This window comes from Poecilia latipinna, unplaced genomic scaffold, assembly GCF_001443285.1.
Source record: "Poecilia latipinna isolate Pla-1442-1.1 unplaced genomic scaffold, P_latipinna-1.0 Scaffold2675, whole genome shotgun sequence".
Taxonomy (NCBI): domain Eukaryota; kingdom Metazoa; phylum Chordata; class Actinopteri; order Cyprinodontiformes; family Poeciliidae; genus Poecilia; species Poecilia latipinna.
Window position 1 is genome coordinate 1 of NW_015115291.1, and position 13154 is coordinate 13154.

A 13154-nucleotide genomic window follows, 5' to 3' on the forward strand; every position below is an offset into this window, starting at 1 on the left:
ACTGTCAGTTTTAATAATACATTTTCAACTGTATCTGTTCAAAGCAGTATTGGCACTAATGTACGGTTATTTTTAGACGTCTATATTGTCAAACCATCGATTTTCCTTCCTATCTGACCTTACCGTGTGCTTGTAGTCTCTTGGTTGCCTGTTCTGTGTAACCGAGTGACGTCTTTTGCCTTCAGGAGTTCACCAGCACGTGCTCCGGCAACACAGAGACCAGCAAAGTTGCCGGGTCATTGGAGACCAAATACAAGTGGGCGGAGCGCGGCCTGACCTTCACAGAGAAGTGGAACACCGACAACACGCTGGGGACCGAGATCACCGTGGAGGACCAGGTGATCGCAAGGGGAAAATTACAAATGTTTCTAAAAACAAAGATCTGAGCGAGACTGTTGGGAAAATATTCAATATGCATCTTTAAAATTCTTCCCAAGCAGTTAGAAAATGTTGTTTTTGTGTTGGAAATGAATCCTGTTCTCTGTTTTAACATGATTCCCTCTTTTTCTTTCCACAGTTAGTTAAAGGGCTGAAGCTGACTTTTGATTCCTCCTTCTCTCCAAACACTGGGTAATGGCAGCAGCTTTACCCTGGCACTCTTTGGCAGCTTTTTATTAAAAAATAAGCTTTTAGCTCTTGATTCTTGCTTATAATGACTAGAGTTGAGTAGTAACTACAATTACAGATGCATTTACTTGAGTATTTTTTGGAAAAAATGTACTTTTAGGAGTATTTTACTTTTACTGAAGTAATTTCCTAGGTGTTTATTTTTTACTTGAGTAAAAACATAGAAGTGTTACTCTTACTGGAGTATATTTTTGGATGCTCTACCCTCTGATATTCACAACAACGGTTCGTTTTTTCCTCACTGAACGTCTTGCCAGCAAGAAAGGCGGGAAGCTCAAGACAGCCTACAAGTGCGACCACATCAACCTGGGCTGCGACGTCAACTACGACATCAACGGCACGGCCATTCACGGCGCTGCAGTGGTGGGGTTCGAGGGCTGGCTCGCTGGATACCAGACGACCTTCGAGGCCGGCCGGAACAAGGTCACTCAGAGCAACTTTGCTGTGGGATACAAGACCGATGAGTTCCAGCTCCATACGAATGTGTAAGAACTATAAACACTCAGCAGCTTTTATTGGTTTAGCTTATAAAGACCAAAAAACATTAATAAAAAAAATGCAGATTTAGCTAGCAGTCTAATATCATAAAAAGCAAAGATCTGTGCGAGATCTCGGTGTTTATGGGGACATTGATGGTCCCCATAAACCATATAAACACTGCAAAAAGTCATAGAAGTACAACAATGTAAACATGTTGCATCATGACGGATGCACAAGATCCCACCAAAACTGCTCGCTAATAAGTCGTCAAGTTAACACAACGAGCTGCATATTCAATGTACTCGTGATGTATAAAATAAAATGGACGCAGGGCTTTGGGCCAACACTATGACAGCTAGATAACAAGGTCAGGAAAAAGTTTTATTTTAAAAAAGCAAGTGAGAGCGAAGTAGCTCAGTTTATGCTAGCTTGACTATGACAAACGTAAAGTGGATGTGCTGCAGAATTTGGTGTTTCGGTTCGGTTAAAATAAAAAAAAGCGATCTAAACAGAAACTGATAATCAGTAGAGCAGAAGTTTAAAGGTTTTCTGTTTAAAGGCCGGCAATAAATCAATCAATCACATAATAAATTAAAATTAGCTCAATAATCTCCATTTGTTTGATTTATTGTTTTTTCTTTTCTATCTGTCCACCAAAAAAGTCTTCAGTCTACTATTTTGGTCTCAATTGTCCCTTTTTTTAAGGATAATTTTGTTTCCTGGGACTTTATTTGTTTCTCTTGTTTTTTATTTATTTTGGATATTTAAAGTTTTCCAGTTCCAGTGTTAAATGTTTATTATAATTTAAAGGTTATTGATGTTTTAGAATGTGTTATTGCATTCTAATAAATAACCTATTTTAAGTATTTTCTATAAGCTGGATCTTTTAGTTTTCTATAAGTTGGATCTTTTTATGGCCTGGTAATTTATTATACAAGTCAGATGAGGTGATGGTGAGCGTGAGGGACGGCCCTTGTTCCTGCTGCTTCCCCTGGTAAATCCTCTGAAGTCTTTATGTGAGGTCAGACAAACGTTACTGGCTTCTAGGACTTAAGGTAACCTGCTGGTTCTTTACAGCAACGATGGCACCGAGTTTGGCGGGTCGATCTACCAGAAGGTGAACAGCAAGCTGGAGACGGCCGTCAACTTGGCCTGGACTGCAGGAAACAGCAACACCCGCTTTGGCATCGCCGCCAAATATCAGATCGATTCTGACGCATCTTTCTCTGTGAGTTTCATGTATTTATTTCAAAAGATTATTGATTTATCTTTTATCACCTATTTATTCCTTCCCCTCATCTCAATTTAATGAAATATGTTTCTTACCGACTCCATAATTATCAGAAATTTGTAATCAAAACCATGTTATGGTATTCAAATTCAAAAATACTTTATTAATCCCAAAGGCAAATTAAATATTATTATAAAATTGCTATATCATTTATTATAAATAATAAATCAAATTTAAATCCCGAACTCATTAAGTAGAAAAGACCTCGGGGTCAAAAACATTATTCTGTGTTTCCCAGCCACATTGTGTGATTTTGTAGCTCAATCCAGTAATTATTTTAACTTCAGTTGTTATAGAAATGCTACATCTGTCAAACCTGACTTAAAGGGTGTCTGTCTCTTTAAGAAGCTCCTGCTCTGACACTCCGCCTTCAGGAAGTCGTCACAACATGAACACCTTCAAAAAAACTTTTCTGCCTTTTTTAATTTTATCTGCTCTATTATAAACTAAAAGTGTAAAATTAGATTTAAATCAACAAAATAGTCAGATTTTTGTGAATCATGGTTGATGCAAAACATGAAAATGTTTCATCTTTTATAATGACAGGTTAAACTTTTGGGGATTGATTGTTTTCTTATTTGAGCTGTAGATGATTTCAGTTCGTGGATGAAAGCAGAAATATTGAAAAATAGTTCGGCTGCAGCAACTTGCAAAGCAGATTTACTCCTTTCTAGGAAGGAGTTGGCCGCACAGAATCCTCCAGAGGGCCGTAAATGGCCCCTGGGCCGCACTTTGGACATCCCTTCCTTAAAACCACCAGTTTTTTTTGTTTTTAGTCTTCATGACCAAGCGGCCATGTTGTTTAACCGCAGAGCCTCAGACACGTTCCTGCCTGGGAAAAGAGCTGCAGGTCGGCACAGACGATCACAAACCCAAACAGGAAGTCTGCGTACTACAGGAAGATCTCTGCTAATTCAGTCCCGTCTATCACATTAGTCCTAAGTCCCACTTTCCCCAGAGCTAATTAGTGCGGCTGGTTGTTTGTGTCGTCATTTAGCCCCATTCCTATTTGAAGTTACTCGGCTTCAGTTGAACATTTTGACTCTCGGCCCAATTCTGCAAAACAGATTAGAACCGTTTTATTGTTTAATTAAATTATGACTAAAAAATAGTTTCTAAATGGTTACATTTGTTTATATTCCTTTAACTGTGGGGTCTGTTTTTTAGTGTTTGATTTCTGAACATTTGATCTGTGTTTTCCTGACAGGCGAAGGTGAACAACTCCAGCCTTATTGGACTGGGCTACACTCAGAACATTAAGCCAGGTGAGTTCAGTCTGCAGGAAATTTAAAGGGTTTATTTTATCTTCTTTCTTTTTTTTACACATTTTCCTAATTGATTCTGTTTGTTCATTTCTAGGTTCTCAGTCTCGAAATGTGAAAAAGCTAAATGGAAAGAAACACTGAATTTATCTAATTATGTAGCAGAAACTTGCCTGAGAAATGCTCCAATTCTGACCAGCATTATTATGCTGGAGTATCTCCAGAATCCTTAGTTAGCTTTAGCTTGCTGTTCTTGTTACTGTCTTTTAAGTAAAAACGTTGCTAAGTATCACTGCAGTAAAATGTTTTAGCTTCATAAATGCCGTCCGTCTTTTCAGTGTTTGTGAATATTTAGGGAGAGTCAGAGCGGCTCGCTTTATTGTTGCTTACCAAAACGCATCACACTTTATTTTAATGTTTACAAAAATCTTAAATTTTATCCTGAAAATTATTAATTTTTATTCAATTTTCAACAGTTGTCATCACTCCTGATATAAAAGTGTGGATTTTGTTTTATTGTGGTCAGTCAGTCTGATATCATATAATATACATTTAGTCTCCACATACTCCATCATTATACAGTCATAACATTACAACAGCAGTAAAGGCCAAACTTCTGCTCTGCAGCAGCTAATTAAAAACTTTTACTTTTCATTTTTGATAGTTTTCTAACTAAAATTATGATCCAAAGATCACATTGCATTTCTAGAATTTGCTTTTTCTACTTATAAATATTAAATCAATAAATCTTTGGAGGTTTCAGTTATGTGTGTTTGAGCAATGTGAAACTTTCTTTTTACCTTTATCAAAATAATCAATAATTCCATTATTGTTACATTTTTAAGTATCTCAATCTAGTCTAGAAATATTGAGTATTTTAATATTTACTAGTGATTTCTGCTCAGCAATAATATTTACAATATTTAAACATATTTGGATGTCTGAACCTTTTATTTCTGTTTTTCCATTTGGATAGTTGAGGTTTGTGGAGGATATTCTTGCAGTGCGGTAAAAATGAACGTTTAAATGTGTTTCTGCAGGTGTGAAGTTGACACTTTCTGCTCTCCTGGATGGTAAAAACATCAACACGGGCGGCCACAAGCTCGGTGTGGGTCTGGAGTTCCAGGCGTAGACGGAAAGACTTCAACGTTTCCCCACACACTTATTCCTCACCCAAGAATATCTTAAACCCTCGGAGTAGCCCAGCCCCTCGTCTCCCCTTGAAATGTTACAGGTGGAAGTAAGTGAAGGTGAAACAAATCCAGTTTAAAGGACCATATTTGTGTTCAAAAGCCCAGTTTAGAACAAAGCTGTGAGAACCGAATGCTTCAGTACATCAAGTCAGTTTCATGCTTTTGTTACTTTTTAATCAATTGAAAAGGGAAAAGCCCCACAACACAATTAGCATGCAATTCTATTGTTACTGCTCTAGGTGGCGCTGTTACTTAGCTGTAGAAAGCACTTCTCACTCAGAAGACCTGGTGGTCATGAAACGTTTCCTTCAAACATTTCCGCACTGAGAGTTCCTGTCCGTCTTTGGTGAATTAACAGCTCTGAGCGACACTACGTCCCAACGCGTACATTACTCTGTGTTTTTGTCTCACCTGTCTTTTGTGTCTGTGCTTTTGGTGTTTTTTTGGTTACATATAGCAACAGAGAATACTATTTTATTGAGGGTGTTGCCTAGTTTTAGATCCACTCGAAGTCTTAAGAAGGCAAAGACACGTCAGCCCTCACAGGTAAACTGTCAAGCACATAACTGATGAAGAGTTTGTGCTTCTGGATGGAGGATGAAAAGAAAGGATTAGAAACACTCCAAGGAATGGTTTTGTCTTCCACAACGGGTTATTGGATTGATGGTTATTGTACTTGACAGTTTTGTCATTTCCTGGTCTAAATAAAGAACATCTTGAACCAATTTCTTCTCTCTTTGTTTCTAAGTTGATAACCTTGGTACAAATAAACAACCTTCGACCTTTTGTCACAACTCCAAAGCTGGGTAGTTTCTAGTTACAGGAACTTTTTAGAAAAAAAAATTTACTTTTAGGAGTTTTTTTACTATAATTTTTTCTTGAGTAATTTCATTTTGAAGTATCTCTACTGTTACTGGAATAAACTTTATGGATTTTCTTCCCACTGGCGAAAATCAAACCTGTTTTAACCAAAAATTCATACAATCATATAATTCACAATTCTTTTTTTCAAAGGTTGAACGCTGCCTACAAATGATGTAAAACCCTAAAAACTATTTTTCACTATTCCACTTCATCTACAACAACTTCCTACCAATGCATTTCTGAAAGTTTACTACTTTGTCACAGTTAAGTTAAAGAAAAAATACTCTCCACACGAGATGAGATGCGAACAGTTTGTGCAAAAAACGCAGAACAGTCCACGTTAATATAACAAAGCAATCCTGTCACTGAAACGGCCTTAACCTGTTTGAGTGAGCAAAGATCACCTGGGAGTGTCTGCAAACAGGAATTTCTTTAAGTCTTTTATGCCTGCAGGGTTGGGTTTACTGCCCAGTTCTTTCAGACATTTTCCAGCAGGATTTATGGATTCACTTCCTGCCTTAATGTAGCTGGGGGGTTGATGACAAGCCCTCTGTGTTTTGATGGAGGGAAAATGTCTAACTTCTAAGTTAGAAATGGTTCCTTTTAGGTGTAAGTAGGTTTTCTGATCTTCAGTGACTTTGAAACTAATTGAAGAAATGTCAGATTAAGGAACAAGACAAAGAGGGTTAGCCTCATAACCGTCAGTTGGCAAGTAGCCTGGGTAGGACTGAGCTGTACTGGTGAGGGAGGAACTATCCTCTTGAATGGAAGGTAAATGTAGCGTTTCTTGGTAGCTGGGAATTATGTTACACTTTAATTTAGCTCCAGTTGTAATACGGAAGGCAAGCGGTGAATCTGGTATGTATTCCTGCTGATTTTCTCACAAACTCCACCCACCGCGGCGCACCTCTCCGCTCCCCGGCTACAGAATGATGCGCGGCCATGCGCAGAGAAACGCCCCACCCACCGTGTATATCAGGCCATCGTAAAGCCCGCCTCCTTCCAGTCACTTATCAACATGGCGGCGCACAGAAATTCGACGCAAAGCTGGAGAAATATTTACGTCTTTTGTTTGCTTATTTTCCTCCAGCTGTGGTTTAACGTCTGCCTTTCAGCTCCAGTTAGCATAACACCAGGTACGGCGCTGGCGTGTTTTTATGTGCTGTCAGAATGTCTTTAGTAACAGGAGCGTCGTTGCTGTGGCTAATTAGCATGTAAAGTTAGCAACCACTGGTGTTAGTTTGGACTGTGACAGCCTGGTTTTGAATACGTAACTGCATAAAACTGTTGATTTTATTTTTGTTTTTCTCTGACTAATGTGCCATGTAGTAATAGTTTGTAGCAGAAAGGTTTTTTTGTTTAAACCAAATCGAAATACCTTAGATAACGTTTCTAATATGTAAAACCGAAAATATCCGAGCGTGATGTTCAGCTTTACCCAGAAGTACCACAAAATTTAACTTTACTTCTGTTAAAATAGCACTATTTCAACATATTTTACTAAGCTGAAGGTCAAAAGTTGTACTATCTGATCAGAACATCTGATTTAATATTTTACAATTAACTACTAATTAACTAAAATATATAGGTCATGTGCAAATTTCGGTATTTTAAGAACTAAAATGACAAATCAAATTTTATTACAAAAACAGATTTTAAGCAGAACAAATCAGTTTTATTCATTTTAAGACTAATATGGCAATGTGTATATAGTGCATGTTTGAATGGAGTAAACTACTTGCTGTGTTGTGTCTTTATCTACAGACGTAACATGGTCAAAAAATAGAAAATAACATTAGAACATCACAGCCTGTATACAAACAGGAAGTGTTACTTTAACAAACTGTTAAAAGTACAGTGTAATAAAACATAAAAAAAAAGTTACTCAAGTAAACATAAGCAGTTAAAACTTTATTTTGAAATGTTGCAATATTCCACACAAGATTAAATGAACAAAACATCCTTACTGCTAATAATAAGAGTAAATAATGCTGAAAAGGAGCAGAAAGATGTTTGATGATTCAGTTACAGTTCCTTCTGTTTGTTCTAGTCAGTCATCCCTTTACTTCCTGGTTTTCATGCATATGTGGGTTTTTAAAGCCACAAGAGCATTATTATTATTAAAACATTATAATTTTGTCTTCCTCTGAAAAGTTTCTGGAATTTCAGATATTTAAAGGCCAGTTTCATGTAAGATCAACATTGTAGAGATTTCCATCATGTTCCAATGTTATTCCCTCATGAAGACTTACCTGGAGTGTTGCCTTGATTATTTCATCCATGTTTGACAAATCCTTTAATGTCCATGGTAACAATTCAGCTGAGCAAAATGCCTGGGTGGACGCAGCCCCGCCTCCGAGGCGCAGCTCCTCCCTCACTCAGTGGAGCAGCAGTTTAAAGGTTTTCTGTTTAAAGGCCTGTAGCAATAAATTAATCACATGATAAATTGAAACAAACTCAATAATTTCCATTTCCATGATTTATCGTTTTTCCCTTTCTGCCAAAAACTGGATGAAAAGTCTTCAGTCTGGTGTTTTAGTCTCTGCTAACCGTTTTTTAAAGAATAATTTTGTTTACAGAGACTTTATAATTCATTTTATTTGTTGTTTTGTTTATTTATTTTGGATATTTAAAGTGTCTTCCAGGTGCAATGCTAAATGTTCCTTAGAATTTAAAGTTTATTTATTTAAAGTTTATTGGTCCATGAGAATGAGTTCTTGGATTATTATGCCGTTATATTACTATAACTATTATTGAAACAACAATATTCTCAGTAACTTTTAGGATAATTGTTTTCATGATGGATGCAGTTTTGGCTTTTATTTCAGTTTTATTTTAATATAATGAAAAGGTTTGATTTGTTAACATTTGGACTGTAAGCGTAACGCCGTTATGTGAGCAATTAAAAGGATTTTATTGTTTAAGTTTCAGATTCTCGCTTTGCAGCATTTTCAGATTATATTTTCGTTTAACCTTTTTTACATTATTAATGTAAATGTTTGTCTTTCTGTGAGAGTTTAAGGAAACCTGTCTATATCCTGAATGCCTCTCATGTTTTACTCAGAGAAACTAAACAAGCAGCTCCTGTTCAGGGATGATTTATGCTGGCAAAGGCCCCTGACTTTGAATAGGCCCTTTCTTCTCTTGGGGGCGTCTTACTGCACACTTAAAGTCGTCAGTGTTCGCCTCCCGTATGAAGCAACGCCTCATTTTCCCTGAGCAGGAAATAATGGCAACACTGTTTGGTTCATGTTGTCACTGAGATAAATTTAAAGACGTCTCCAAATTTGGGTTGTATTTACAGGCTGCAGTTTGCTGGAAATTTAAGCATTTGCAAAAAAAATTAAGAATTAAATCAATAAATTGCATGTGTGAACGGTTTGCTTGAACAGGAGACAAGATAAACTTAATAACTACAGTCATTGATGTTCAAATTCTTTGAGATGAATACTGTTTGGCCAAAAAATCAGATTTAAAAAAAAAAACGTTCAGGTGCGCTGAAGTTGTAGGAAAAATGTCAGAGTATGAATACTTCTGCAAGCAGTGCATAGCTCGGTTTATTTATGTAAATAACACAACGCATCTGTTTTACCTGTCTGACCTAATTTCTTTTTTTAGGAGAATACAGTCGGTTCACTTTTAAACGTTTTGAATTTAGGACAGAACGTCGTGTTTTCAATAATCAATCAATCATGTGATAAATTAAAATGATTCTGATATTTGTTGAAGGGAAGTTTTATTTAGAGACTTCTTTGGTTTTGTGTATTTTCCGCTTTGTTTTGGGCGTCGTGTTTCATTTGAATATTTAAAATATATTCCAGTTTCAGTGTTCACAGTTCTTTACAAAATTAAAGTTTAGAATTAAAAAAGCAGTCTATATTATCAATATATTAAAATGTTGCCAAAATGAACAACTTTGTGTGTTACAATAACTTCTTGGTTTGAATTGGTGTTTTCTGCATTTTTTCTCATGTCTTTATGAGGAGCAACATGTTTTATTTAAAGATTCATAAATTCAGGTTTTTTTATCACACAGATATGTCAGTAAGAGGATCCAAGTTTTTCTTTTTCTGTTTTTACTGCAGTTTATTTATAGATAATAGATGATATATCTGATCCAGAACCGCATGGCATCATGGGAGATGTAGGCAGAGGAAAGGCTTTAACCTCTCAAAGCTAGGTATGCTAGGTTACTCAGTCGCTCTTTGGTTGCTTAGCAACAACCTGTTGGGTAACTTGCACAGCAGCAGTTTAAAGTTTCTCCACTGTGCCTCATGACTGCTTTAAAATAAAAAACGGAGAGAAAACTTTGGATAAAACAGGAAACGTCACAACACCAGCTTGGCAGTATCTCAGATATTTGGAACAAATCAATAAGCATCTATGTCGACAGTCATGGATATCGATACACATGTATATATTTTTATTTCTCTCCATCAGATTTGAGGACTTCTCAGGGATTAGACCCACGACTGAATTTGAACAACTCTGCTGTGGTAGCAGCTCAGACAGACGCGACCACAGACGCAGAGAAATGGAGTACACCAAGACCAACGCTCGCATCAATAACTGCTGCCGCCCCCAACACGGCATCTGCCGACGCCAAAGATGTCAACAAGACGACCCGTCAAGTAGAATCCACTGTGCATCTTTCAGCACAGAGCAAGAAAGACGCTAATGGCACGCTCCCCCCACCTGCAGAGAAAACGTCTAGGAAAGAGAACGCAGTGAGGACGACCACTCCTGCTCCCACCGCCAACACCAAGGTGACCCAGCCAACAGGTGAGCCTGACGTCCAGCCCACCTCCACAGCAGAAAGCGTCGATCCACAGCTGGGTACGGAGAAGCCACCAGAAATCGTTCCAGAAACTTCACCCTCCAAACCTGATGAAGACGACGAAGATTACGAAGACTATATCCTTTCTTCCGATGAAGGGAGAAAGGAAAATAAAGGGCGAATCGACACCAAGCAGCAGGTTAATCTGGTGGGGGAAGTGGACAGCTTCAGCTCAGAGGAACAGGACTCCCACTTCTTCTTCCACCTGGTCATCCTGGCCTTCCTGGTGGCCGCCGTCTACATCACCTATCACAACAAGAGGAAGGTGAGGCGTGCGCATTTGGTGGTAATCAGTTGAGTAACTCTGAGCAGTTTCCCTGGAGTGTGTGGAGAATCGATGTTTTCGTTTGAGTTCATCTCTCAAACTTTGTGTTTCATCAGCCTGGCAGCCACCAGGCTTTACTTTCTCCCCACCAGGCTGAGCGTCGTTTGTTTTAAAAACGGTTTTCTATGCAGGGTTCTTTATTTTTCAATAGTTGAAGCACTGAACTGGGTTCAACCCTATTTACAAATTATGACGCTTGTGCACCTCTGGATTTTTATAACTTTTAGCATTGATTAGCATAAAACTGGTGAGATGCTAGCGGACATGGCTAGCGCTGCTACTACTTGGGCTTAGCAGGTTTTCTGGGGTAAACTGTCTATTACATGTTTAGAAAATATGGACCACTTCCTGCTGGAGGGCAAAAGCTGCTCGCTAACGATGGCTAGCTTTGGTTTTAGCTGCCAAGTTGTCAACATAAAGCGCCAAATTCTGACTTTTCTCCCTTCCAAATTCTTTGTCTGCCTTTTTTTTTTTTTTTTTTTTCTTTGACCCTAATCTTCTTCCGTACTGAGCTGGTGGGTTTTTAGCCTTGATTTAAAGGAAATCCATGTTTCATAAGTTTTGCAGTTTGGAGCTCAGAAGCTGAAGGTTGATGCAACTTGTTGCTCTCCCCGAATTTAAAGTAGAAATGAGGGTTGATTCGTCTATTTGTCCTTCAGTTTCAGTTGACCAAACAAATGGATGTTCATCAGTCTGATCCCTTTAATTTCTGTCATTTCCCATTTTTCAGATCTTCCTGCTGGTTCAGAGCCGCCGCTGGAAGGAGGGCTTATGTTCCCGTAACAACGTGGAATATCGGCGGCTGGACCAGAACGTCAACGAAGCCATGCCGTCCCTCAAGATGACCAAAGATTATATTTTTTGATTGAGGCTCCTATAAACACAAATCCAGCTGCTTATCTGATCACTCGCATGAAGTAGAGAGGCTTTGCTTTTTTTCAAAAATCATGTTTTACTTTGCTACAGCAGAAATAATTTACTATTTGTTGGAGTAGAATTGGACAGATTGTTGCCTTTTTGACATTTTCTTTATTTTAATGTTCTTTTTTTTAATATTTGTGGAAGTTTTTTTTATGTTTTTGCATCTTTGTGTATTTTTTTAAATTAAAGCTCAAAGACAGTTGAACGAATAAGGTGATGTAACATTCCTAATTGCTGTATTTCCACCTTTAAACGTAGATTTCTCTCAGCATTCAACCCAAGCTGTACACTGGCACCTAAAGCACTTTGTGTCATGCTTACATTTATATAAGATGCATTAACTAAGCAGAGCAGCCATGTAAAATAAAGAAATAAAATAAATTAACACCTATGTGTAAACTGATCTACCTTAATTGCGCCTTGTAGGTAAAATGAAGGAAATATTAGCCACCAGACTCTTAATGTTTTTCATTCTGTACAGATAGTTTTAAAACATCCAGGGGCGGTTAAATGGTTGGGGTTCTTATTTTTTATTGGATCTAATAAATGTGATTTGCACTTTTGAATAATTTCAGAAAATGCCCTCCTGCATTACACAACTTTGGTTTATGGGTGTGAAATAAAACGGTCGCGTGTTTTAAGGATAAGCATTTGATCAGGGGAGGAATAATCTTCAGGTGACGGATAATCTCGTGTGTTTAAGCCATTTAAGAACAGGTTGATGCTGTGTGCAGAATGGAACGTACTCATTTATAGGAATCTTATTGCCAGGCTTCTGTGTTTATCTTGATCGCTTTATGTTTTAATTACCGGGTTCCTCCAGATTTTGCTGTGCAGATGTTCTGTGGCCTCCTGCTTTATGGCTTCAGTGAAGTCTCTGTCAAACCATCGCCAAATGATGCAAAAGCAACTGCAGCATCCTCTTTTACTCCCATTTACCAGGAAAATGTGCAGCCAGTAAAGGATTTAGTTATTTCAGGGTACTTCCCCTCTGTTGCCATTTCATGCCTTTTTGTTGAAATGCCATGAAACACCATGACCTTTTCAACATGTCCAGGTGTTTTCTGTGTAATACATGGTAGAATATGGGTTATGCTCTTGTGATCTACTGCTACTGCAATCAACACTATCCTGTACAATCGTTTTCTCAATAAAGCACAAATTATATAAATGTTACGTTTTTGTGTTTTTCTTGTAGCGCAGGGTTAGTGTCTTCAGGAATTAGGCTGCTGAGTTTCCATTACAAAGGTGTGCAAATATTTGTCAGTGATTCTTGAGAATAGGGACAAAATGGGTTTTAATTTTCCCATATATTTTTTTTATTTCTCAACCTTATGTATGCAAATATGACAAA

At 37.8% G+C, this 13154-nt stretch overlaps 2 protein-coding genes across 2 annotated transcripts; both read left to right on the forward strand.

Moving 5' to 3' along the window:
* Positions 1–166: 166 nt before the first annotated feature.
* Positions 167–5061, forward strand: LOC106938720 (voltage-dependent anion-selective channel protein 1-like; the record flags this gene model as incomplete). The annotated part of the gene is made up of 6 exons (XM_015020855.1): positions 167–338; positions 518–570; positions 885–1112; positions 2185–2335; positions 3606–3663; positions 4701–5061. Coding segments are annotated over 6 exons (754 nt in total), but the record flags the coding sequence as incomplete, so codon positions are not given.
* Positions 5062–6702: 1641 nt separating this feature from the next.
* On the forward strand, positions 6703–12976 carry cunh5orf15 (chromosome unknown C5orf15 homolog). Its single transcript, XM_015020857.1, has 3 exons — positions 6703–6853; positions 10158–10819; positions 11610–12976. Exons 1-3 carry the CDS (start codon positions 6736–6738, stop codon positions 11742–11744), a joined length of 915 nt encoding a protein of 304 aa, XP_014876343.1. The 5' UTR covers positions 6703–6735; the 3' UTR covers positions 11745–12976.
* The last annotated feature ends 178 nt before the right edge of the window (positions 12977–13154 follow it).